This window comes from Oryx dammah, unplaced genomic scaffold (assembly GCF_014754425.2).
Source record: "Oryx dammah isolate SB20612 unplaced genomic scaffold, SCBI_Odam_1.1 HiC_scaffold_26, whole genome shotgun sequence".
Lineage (NCBI taxonomy): Eukaryota > Metazoa > Chordata > Mammalia > Artiodactyla > Bovidae > Oryx > Oryx dammah.
In genome coordinates this window covers 66,010,999-66,021,651 of record NW_024070210.1, presented here as the reverse complement: position 1 = coordinate 66,021,651, position 10,653 = coordinate 66,010,999, and the positions used below count along the sequence as shown (strand labels likewise).

The following is a 10,653-nucleotide window of genomic DNA, read 5'->3' as shown; positions in this document are numbered from 1 at the left end:
AGATCATACTCGATCTAGGCAGCTGTTGAGCTCTGCGCCGTGCCCCTCCAAGACTCCCCCGGGCCCGCGCCGCGTCCCTGCTCCCCCCGCACCGATCTTATCGCCCGACGACAACCATAGCTGTGCGGGCGGGCTGACAGCTGAAGCCACAGGGCCCCGCCGCCCTCAGCGTCGCAGAGGGAGAGCTCTCCTGTACCCCCCGACACTGGGAGAAGCCGGCCCTCCGGGGTCTAAAGCCTCCGGGGATCACGCTGGTTCCGGGAAAGCAGCTGCACTGCCGCCGCTCTGAGAAGTGGGGCCAACCCAGGGAAGACGCTAAGGAAAGACGGGGGAAGCCGCCTGAAACTCAAATGAGTCCGCGCGCTTCCAGTTCCAACCTACATGTCACCCAAGGAGGAGAGGACCCGGGTCTGCCGGACCTCGGCCCCTCATCTGGACTCTGGTGGCTTGAGCCAACTCTGGAGCCAGGAGAGTTCCTCCCTGCCCCAACGGAGCGACAGGACGCGGGGGCCGGGGCTTGAGGCTGTTGGGGTTGGGGGAGAAGTTAGGCGCTGGAGCTGAAGCTAAACCCAGGTGAGAAGAGGCGCTGATGGCGGAACCAGACCCTTATTACCATACAGCTGAGGACGCGCCCCACTATGTTGGGGACCACGCCCCCTTACCCCCAGCACAGGGACCACGCGTCTTGGGACTGGCACGCGCCGAGCCCAGGCGGGAAGCAGAAGGGAGGAGGCACGCGCTGGACACGCCCCCTGCAACTGGGGAGAGAGATGCCCATTAGGTGGAGGAACCGAGCCCCCGAGCCTTGGACGCTTGGCCCCTCGCCTAGTCTGCACTGGCCACAGAGATGTTAATGCGTCCGCTGGCTTCCCTGCGGCGCAGGGTGGTGGTAGGGTACGGGGGCGGATGGACGCTCACAGGTTGGGGGCCGACGACGTCAGGGCTCCCGAAGCTCCGGGAGGGTAAAGGAGATCCGAGTCCTTCAGCGCTGGTTTCGCTTTCTGAGCTTAAGTTCCCTTTACCTGCTCGAGGGCTGCAGGTAACTAACGCTGGCCGTGGACACACCGCCCACGGGGACTCCCCAGTGTCTCCGCCCCCACTACCATCCGGAAACCACTAGCTCATCTTTCGCCCCATTCCCCCTGATGCTCCCCCTAGTCCTCCCGAGGCCAATGTCTCCTCCTGTAACCCAGCAATTGCGGAGAACTGGTCACCTCGGCACGCTCAGAGCTGGGGGACCCAGGAGCTGAGTGAGAACGGCCCAGAGGGGCGGGGACCTGTGCCTGACTGGCTGGCGGGGAGGGGGGAAGGCGGGGGCGGAGGCCCCTCCGGGCGGCGCTGGGACTGTAGCAGCTAGAGGCCGGAGGGGAGGGGAGAGTGACCACGAGTCTGAGTGACAGGCGGGTGAAGAGAGGAGCCAATATATATAAGGAAAGCTCTGGAGAGCGCAGGTTTCAGTAGCGGCGCTGAGCGCGGTCAGTGAACGCGAGGCCAAGAGCCGCAGCTCAAGCCGCCTCAGTGCCGCGTACCCGGACACTAGCCTGCTTACAGCACCAGGATTAACCCGAGGACACGTCCTCAGAGCTGCTGCCACCCAGCCGCCCTCACCTGGATTACCTACCGCGGCATTTGGAGCGCAGTTAGCGCGAAGGGGAGGCGGAAGGAAAGCCCCGAGCGGAGCCTGGCTTTTCAGGGACCCCTCCGGCGGTGGGACGCGCGGGAAAGCTTCCTAGCCCGCGGGTGGAGAGAGCGACGCCCCAGGGGATGGCAGTCGCGTCCCGTCGCGCCTCGGGCTGGGCGCTACTGCTGCTGGTGGCACTTTGGCAGCAGGTAACGTCCCCACCACTCCCTCCCACCGCGCCCGTGGCCTGATCCCCGGGCGTCCACCGAGCTGACCGCTCCCCTTCTTCCTTCTCTTGGTCCCTGTGCAATAGCCCGCGGCCGGCTCCGGAGTCTTCCAGTTGCAGCTGCAGGAGTTTGCCAACGAGCGCGGCGTACTAGCCAGCGGGCGGCCGTGCGAACCTGGCTGCCGAACCTTCTTCCGCGTCTGCCTTAAGCACTTCCAGGCAGTCGTCTCTCCCGGGCCCTGCACCTTCGGCAGCGTCTCCACGCCTGTGCTGGGCACCAACTCCTTCGCCGTCGGAGACGACAGTAGCGGCGGGGGACGCAACCCTCTGCAACTACCCTTCAATTTCACCTGGCCGGTGAGTACAGCGTTGGGCGCACTGGGAGGTCACGAGAGAAGGGGGCTCTCTGGGAACAAACCCTCTCTCTAGACTTGCTCACTCCCTCCAAAAAAGGGGGGTCACTGTTTTCTGATCCTTCTTTCCGACTCTTTCCTGGGACCTCACCCTCCTGTAGGCTCTCACCAGTCTATCTCTTCCCAGTTCTACGTCCCATCTTCTCCTAGATCTTGGGATACGATTTTCATCACCTGCCACCCCGGCTATTCCTCACCTCCGAAAGCTCCCCCGTACATTACCCCTTCCTTCAACTCTCCTGCTACCCGGGATTCTCTCACCTTCCCTGCTCGCGCGCGCTGCTGAGCACAGACCCGTTATGTTGACCCGGGTGCTGTAACTGTATCCTGCAATTAGATTAATTAAACCGGCTGCCGAAAGGCACCCCCACCATCCCCTATTCATCTCGCCATCTCTCTGTCTTCCCCCGCCCCCTCCTTTCTGTTCCCAGGGTACCTTCTCACTCATTATTGAAGCTTGGCACGCACCAGGAGATGACCTGCGGCCAGGTGAGTAGCTCGCTTCGCGGCCACAGGGGGGCGACACGGCGCAGCGCCGAAAGAGTTAATCTGTAATAGGCGGGGGAAGTGCAGGGTGGGGGGTGGGGGGCAGGACGCTCAGCTAGGCCGGGAGCTGCGCCCCGCGCTGGACGCTCGGATTCCGCCCGCTGCCTGGACTCTGAGCACAATTGCGTTTCCTGCGGGTTATTTTTGGCGTGGGAACGCGGGGAGCACGGCGGTGAGAAAGGCCGAAGCTGCCAGCGCCGCTGACGGGCCCCTTCCTGTATTTTACACCTTTCGCGAATTCCGCTCCTTTGGAAAGGGAATAATGGCTTTGGGATGTTGTTCTGACACAGAGGAAAAGGATATTTCAGCAGCACAACAATTCTCACTTTGAAAAGGAAAAAGAAAAGCATTACCCATCTTTGAGGGCAGAACCCCTGAATGGGCACCAGAGGACCCTTTGCTCCCAGGGTCCTCAAAGGCCTGGAGAACTTTTCTTTTTTTTTCCTTTTATCCCCTCATTTTGACCTCTTTTTCCTCTTTCCCCTGCCTATCTGCTTCCAGAACACTGGGATATCTTAACATCCTTCTATTGTCCCCTTTTTGAATAGTATCAGGCCCTCTGCACATGCACATATAGAGCAGCTAAGCAGTGGGACCCTTGGGTTCCTCTGGCCTGTGCTTGCTGGCAGGTGGGGGTTATCTGGACAACTGGTTTGATCCAGCAGTTGCTGGCACTCTTGGGGACTGGCTGCCCTTCCTTGACCCGGCCCTCTGCCCCTTCAGAGGCCTTGCCACCAGACGCGCTCATCAGCAAGATCGCCATCCAGGGCTCCCTAGCTGTGGGCCAGAACTGGTTACTGGATGAGCAGACCAGCCCTCTCACAAGGCTGCGCTACTCTTACCGGGTCATCTGCAGTGACAACTACTATGGGGACAGCTGCTCGCGTCTATGCAAGAAGCGCAATGACCACTTCGGCCACTACGTGTGTCAGCCAGATGGCAGCCTGTCTTGCCTGCCCGGCTGGACGGGGGAGTACTGCGAACAGCGTAAGCAGCCAAACTCCCACCTGCCTGGAGGGGGGGGTCCCCAGAACAAACACAGTGGCATCTTGTCGTCTGCAGTCTGCCTCCCTTGGAGAGCGGTCTGGGCTGTCCACTAACTGGGCCTCAGGAACAGCTGGGGATGCTTAGGACGGGCTTGGACTCTGCCTTCTCTCTTCTTAGCATTCCTCCCCATCATGCTAAGTCCATAAACACCCCGTTATTGCACTGGATTCTCCTTCCCTGTGCCATTATTTCTCTTTAAGTCATCCATGGCTCCCTTGGGAGGCCAGGAGTGGGAAGTAAGCCCAGGAGAGCTGGGGGCACCCCCAGGGCAGGAGAGGGAGAATAGGACTTCAGAGTCATTGGCAACCCGCCCTCACCCAGCCCTGTTTTCTTTCCTCAGCTATCTGTCTTTCTGGCTGTCATGAACAGAATGGCTACTGCAGCAAGCCTGCAGAGTGCATGTGAGTAGGGGCCGGAAGCTGTGAGGGGGGAGCCGTCCCCTGGCCAGGCCCTCACCTCACCCCCAGCTTGTCTTTTGTTCTACAGCTGCCGCCCGGGCTGGCAGGGCCGCCTGTGCAACGAATGCATCCCCCACAATGGCTGTCGCCATGGCACCTGCAGCACCCCCTGGCAATGCACTTGTGATGAGGGCTGGGGAGGCCTGTTCTGTGACCAAGGTGAGTCAGGGCAGAGAGAGGGGCTGGGCTGGGGGTGGAAACCAGAGCTGTCACCTGGACCTTTCCTACTTGATGACTGATGAACTTTCCCATTATCCTTCAAGGAGCTTGGGACTTGGAAGGATCTTAACAACTGGCTTAACATGAGCTGGTGGGTCCTTCTTCCTTGGGTGCCAGGGAAAGAGGGTGGCTGGAGAAGCCAGGAGGGTGACAAGTTGGCAGCCTGGAGGTGGCCTCATAAATTCCAACAAGGCCAGAGAGAGGGGTGCCAGGCTCAGTTCCTCTTTCGACCTTGTAGTTACCTATTAACCCCCTAAGTGTTTGCTTACCTGCCAGGGCTGTTTGAGCAGCTCTCCCCTAAACAGCTGTCTGGTGGGGTGTGCCCACGGGCTGCCCCGAGGCTGTGGGTGCGGGGGACCTCTGGGCGGAGTGACATCTAACCGCCTTCTCGGTGAGGCAGAAACAGCCTCCCTTGTTCTCCCCAGTAGCACTTGCCAGGCAGCTGCCTGAGCCCACAGTCTTCCTGGTGTTTGGGGGGCTGGTCACTCTTCTGGCTGTATGGGGGTCTGCCAGCCTCAGTGGTGGGGGAGGGAGCCTTTTCTCCTTCATCCTCATAGCCAGCTGCAGCGCGTTCCTCCCATTTTCAGGGTCAAATGGGGTGGCTGCTGCCATGGAGACACCAGCACAGGCCGGGATAGGGTGGGCAGGACGCTTGCCAGGATAGAAGGAACTTGCCTGGGCCCTGACTTGCTGGCAACAAGGGGCCTGGAATTCAGCCCCTGTTTTCTTTGTGGATGTGTGTGTCACTTTGTCCCCACTCCACGCCCCTCAAACACACACACACACACACACACACACACGCACACACCTGGCTCCTGCCATGTCTCTTTCCTCTCCCCACATTTGCTCCCAGGTGATACAGCCATATACTCGTCTTACTCAAACATAGCCCTTATAGTCCCTGTATTTGCTCTGTCTGGTTCTCCCTCCCTGTCCTCCCCGAATAAGAAAACAAAGACTTATATTTCAAAATACCCCCGTGACACATTCCGCTTTTAAAAAATGCCTGGTAACCACCTATGGTGGCTCTAGCCTTCCCTCTACTCTTGCCACCTGTTAAAATTGCAGCCCCCTTCCAAGCTTACCTCAGCTGCCCCTCCTCCATGAAGCCTTTTCTGACTTCCTCCTCAATATGTGGCCTTGCTGTCGCCTCCTCCTCTTTACCTTTATGTGTTTGTGAGCTTACCTGCAGGCAGGTGTCCAACTGTGTTTTTTCAACTTTGATTGATTGCACTCCTCAGATGTGGTTCTAGCTGCTTCTATATACATTATTTCATTGGGGGAAGAAGAAGGGTATTTGGACCTGGAAGACTTTGGGTTGAAGCGCCAGGTCTGACCATGGACAGTGAACTTGAACTCCATGGAGCCTGGACGTGGAGACCATTTTTTGGCTCTGCTCAGTTGGTTCCTGTCTCCACAGATCTCAACTACTGCACCCACCATTCCCCATGCAAGAATGGGGCAACATGCTCCAACAGTGGGCAGCGGAGCTATACCTGCACCTGTCGCCCAGGCTACACTGGCGTAGACTGTGAGCTGGAGCTCAGCGAGTGTGATAGCAACCCCTGTCGCAACGGAGGCAGCTGTAAGGTGAGGCCTAGGCCAGCCCAGAAAGGCAAAGCTCTGGCCAGGTGGTACCTGGGCATCCCCACCCCAGGCGGCCAGTGAATGTGCAGCCATGGGCAGGCACTATGGGCAGGTGGGAGCTAGGTCCCAGCCATGAATTCCTGCTCCCCAGGGTTTGACTGTGGCCCCTTCATGCTCTTGTTCCAGGACCAGGAGGACGGCTACCACTGCCTGTGTCCCCCGGGCTACTATGGCCTGCACTGCGAACACAGCACCTTGAGTTGCGCTGACTCCCCCTGCTTCAATGGCGGCTCCTGTCGGGAGCGCAACCAGGGGACCAGCTATGCCTGTGAATGTCCCCCTAACTTCACTGGCTCCAACTGTGAGAAGAAAGTGGACAGGTGTACCAGCAACCCATGTGCCAATGGTGCGTCCTGTTGCCTTGCTAACCTGATGGATCGGCCCTGGGGCCCAGAGAAGTTTCTGGGGAGGGAGGGTCACAAGAGGAAGAGAGAGGCCTTGTGTGTCACTCTGGGCAGGCTGAGACGGATCTGCATCTGCTCTGGATGCTGAAGAGCTTGTTTGATCATCTGGGTGGCTTTGGAAGAAGGGCAGCTTAGCAGTGGGTGCAGGCCATTGGGGAGGAAGCAGTACGCACACTGCCTGGCTTCCATTCCTATTCCCATGTCCTGACCTGGCTGGGGTGGCCTCTGACCCTCCCCAAGAAGACCTGGCTAGAGAAAGGGACTTTGAAGGCCTCATGTCCCTCTTTGAAGGTGGCTAGCAGGTGAGGGCCCGGCTCATGGAGGACTCACCTTGCCCCATGGCTATGGGGAACCCGGAACCTTAAGGTGTCTGGAATGTTCAGCATTTGGGGGGCACCACGTATGATGTCTTTGGTCTTTGTCTCCTTGGTCCACTGGTGACCATCTGGGAGACAGACAGACAGCTGTGCAGGGGAGAAGGCTGGAGAGGGACCGGAAGGGCTGAGATGGAATCTTCTCTCTGACTAGTCACTAGTTAACTCCCCAGAGCCATAGTTTCTTCATCACCAAGTGGGAAAATGTACTACCTGTCCTCTGTATTTCATGTGCTTGTGATGCTTAAGTGAAACAATAATTTATTTGAGCATTTACTGTACACCAGGCATGGGCTCATGTCTTTATGCATTATTTTACCTAACCTTCAAAAGACAGCCTATAGCATTCTTCTCCAATTTAACATGTGAGGAAACTGAGGCTTAGAAATAAAATAAAGCCGCAGGTGCCAAATCCTTAGTTAGAGACAGCTGAGATTCAAACCCAAGCATATCTGCTTGATTCTACTGTAAATCTCTGTAAGCAGCCAGTGGTTTTTATACATGAGCCCACTGAGGCGTAGAGGACCAGGGTCATCCTTAACTCAGGGTCTCCTGACCCTTCATGCAAAGAACTCTGTAGCAGGATCTGTATATGCTGGCTGTGTTCTGGAGGCAGGAGGACCTGAGCTTGGAGCTGGTTCCTGGGATGGGGCACCCTCTGCTCCAGGGGGCGTTCCCTGGAGATGGCTGACTTGTGGCCTGTGTGTACCCATAGGGGGCCAGTGCCTGAACCGAGGTCCGAACCGCATGTGCCGCTGCCGTCCTGGATTCACTGGTGCCCACTGTGAGATCAGCATCAGCGACTGTGCCCGCAGCCCTTGTGTCCATGGTGGCACGTGCCACGACCTGGAGAATGGGTTCGTGTGCACCTGTCCAGCCGGCTTCTCTGGCCGGCGCTGCGAGGTGCGGATGCCTGCCGAAGCCTGTGCTTCGGGACCCTGCTTCAACGGGGCCACGTGCTACACTGGCCTCCCTCCTGACAACTTCGTCTGCAACTGCCCCTATGGCTTCGTGGGCAGCCGCTGCGAGTTCCCCATGAGCATGCCCCCCAGCTTCCCCTGGGTGGCCGTGTCCCTGGGCGTGGGGCTGGTGGTGGTGCTCGTGTTACTGTGCATGGTGGTGGTGGCAGTGCGGCAGCTGCGGCTCAGGCGGCCCGATGGCGGCAGCAGGGAGGCCATGAACAATCTGTCGGACTTCCAAAAGGACAACCTGATCCCCACCGCCCAGCTCAAGAACACAAACCAGAAGAAGGAGCTGGAAGTAGACTGTGGCCTGGACAAGTCCAACTGTGGCAAACAGCAGAACCACACATTGGACTATAATCTGGCCCCAGGGCTCCTGGGGCGGGGGATCCTGCCCGGGAAGTATTCCCACAGCGATAAGAGCTTAGGGGAGAAGGCGCCACTTCGGATACACAGGTAAGCAGCACCTGGAGGCCCAGGGGCTTCCCAGGGACACACCTATGGTCCTGCCTGGGCTCCCCCAGGAGAGGTGGAAGGCTGGCCCCAAGCCCTTGACTGCTTTTAAGCAAATAGGGGCTCTTGCCGCTGACAGGCTACAAATCCAGTAAGATTTCTTCCAGGCTCCTTTTATCCCTCCTTCCCATTCACTCATTCATTCATTCATTCACAAAGTCAAGTGTCCACAGTATGTCACTTGTGACTCCAATTTTCCCCCAGCATGGCTTGCCTCCAGTGGCAAACTGGCCTTTTCCAGGCCTGAGACCCTCTGTGGCTCTCTCAAGGCCTGTTCCCAACTGCCTACCAGACTAGCACTGGGTATCCCTAATCCCTGTGTGTCTTCTCCCAGAGCCACCTTGGCCAGTTCCCTTTGGCTCTCTAGGGTCCAGCTTAGCGCCCCACCTCCTCCAGCCCTCTGCTCATCTCTCCCTCACCGGCCTGTCTTGTGTTCCCTCAGTGAAAAGCCAGAGTGTCGGATATCAGCCATATGCTCCCCCAGGGACTCCATGTACCAGTCTGTGTGTTTGATATCAGAAGAGAGGAATGAATGTCTCATTGCCACAGAGGTGAGTGATGGGCCCGCCTTCCCTTCTAGCATGTGCCCTCCTACCTTTAGGGAATGAGAAAGTGGCCTGGTCACTCTTGACCCCAGGGGCCACTCCTGAAGGGTGGGTCGAAACCCCTCCTTGGCAGGCCTGGTTCAGTGGCTCTTGGATCTCTGCTGGCCTCGTTGCCACAGAGGGTGTGAAACAGGAGCTGCAGTGGTGAGCCAGCCCGGTCTCTTCCTGCTGTGTTAGTGCTGGGCTGGGCGGCGTGGCACCTGGCCAGCTCCCGGGAGCTGCTTCCCAGCTGCTGGTGGGTGAGGGTGGTTGCCTTGGGCCCCTCCTGCCCCTACTCACTGGCTTCCTTCACTGGCCCCCTCATGGGCACAGACTTCCAGGCATGGGTATGTGTTGGGCCGGAAGACCAGGAGGGCTGCCCCACCTCCTCTTCACACCACCTGCCTCACTGGCTTCTCCCAGGGAGGCCCAGGGCAGCCGTGGAGGGAGTGCTGGTACCCCAAGGTAACCCACTTTCACCCTTTCCACATGCCCCCCAGGTATAAGGCAGGAGCCTCCCCAGGACATCCCAGTTCCACCCCAGCAGCTGGACCTTCCTTCTGCATTGTTTACATTGCATCCTGGATGGGACATTTTTAATATGCAACGTGCTGCTCTCAGGAGGAAGAGGGAATGGCATGAACTGGACAGACTGTGAGCCTGCCAAGAGATGCAGTACCCTCCCACATGTTTGGGTGTCTGTCTGGCATCAGATTGGCAGCCGCACCAGCCAGGGGAACAGAGGAGAGGAGAGGTGCCACTTGGACCCGCCCTGCCAGCAGCGGCTTTCAGAGGGCTCCTTGGGGCTCCAGCCTATTTTCCAGAGGGAGGGGCAGTGGTCCCATGGGGCCTGGAGCTGCTCTGGCTTCCACTGGCATCTGTGTTTCCAAAAGTGCCTTGGCCCGGGTTCCATGGCAACAGCTGGGTCCAAATCAGAGAGGAGAGAGGAGGCCAGTAAGGGCAGGGCCATCCGCCAGCCGGGAAGCCACCTGGTGTAGCTCTTGGCAGGAGTGTCCCTGCAGGTGAGGTGAGCTCCCGGAGCAGAGAGGAGGAGCACTTTCTGCCCCATGCTTCCAACGACTGCATGTGGGCCTTGCTCCTGACACCACCCCATCCTTTCCGTGGCCCGGGCTCTCTGGGTAAGGATATTGGTAAGCCTTCCCTGGCTTCCACAGCCTCTGGCCCTGGATGCCTCAGGCTCCTGTGAGCAGATGGGGGCGGGCCTGCGCCTCTTCCCAGCCAGGGGCACCAGGCCTAACTGGGGAGCTCCGGGCAGAGATGATAGAAATTCTGTTGAGGGAGAAACTGGGTACTGTGGACACCCAGATCCTTCCCTCCTTGGAGCCCATTCTAGCGGCTTCGAGCCTGGGCTCTGCCCACACCCACTACTGCCCCCGGACTACCCTTGAAGCCGATCTTCAGAAATCAATAATATGAGTTTTTATTTTTTTTGTAGTTTATTTTGGAGTCTAGTATTTCAATAATTTAAGAATCAGAAGCACTGACCTTTCTACATTTTATAACATTATTTTGTATATAATGTGTATTTATAATATGGAACAGATGTGTACAGGAGTTTATTACTTCTTGGGTCCTGTCTTTGTGATGACAGAGTGGGAATCCTTCTGACTCCCCTTCT

The 10,653-nt window shown here is 58.1% G+C and overlaps 1 protein-coding gene across 1 annotated transcript; it reads left to right on the top strand.

The window, feature by feature from the left end:
* Positions 1 to 1,438: 1,438 nt before the first annotated feature.
* Positions 1,439 to 10,597, top strand: DLL4 (delta like canonical Notch ligand 4). The gene is made up of 11 exons (XM_040226897.1): positions 1,439 to 1,830; positions 1,935 to 2,204; positions 2,692 to 2,749; positions 3,530 to 3,793; positions 4,194 to 4,254; positions 4,340 to 4,470; positions 5,951 to 6,120; positions 6,304 to 6,523; positions 7,671 to 8,373; positions 8,873 to 8,981; positions 9,515 to 10,597. The coding sequence occupies exons 1-11, from the start codon at positions 1,765 to 1,767 to the stop codon at positions 9,518 to 9,520; spliced, it is 2,058 nt and encodes a 685-aa protein (XP_040082831.1). The 5' UTR covers positions 1,439 to 1,764; the 3' UTR covers positions 9,521 to 10,597.
* The last annotated feature ends 56 nt before the right edge of the window (positions 10,598 to 10,653 follow it).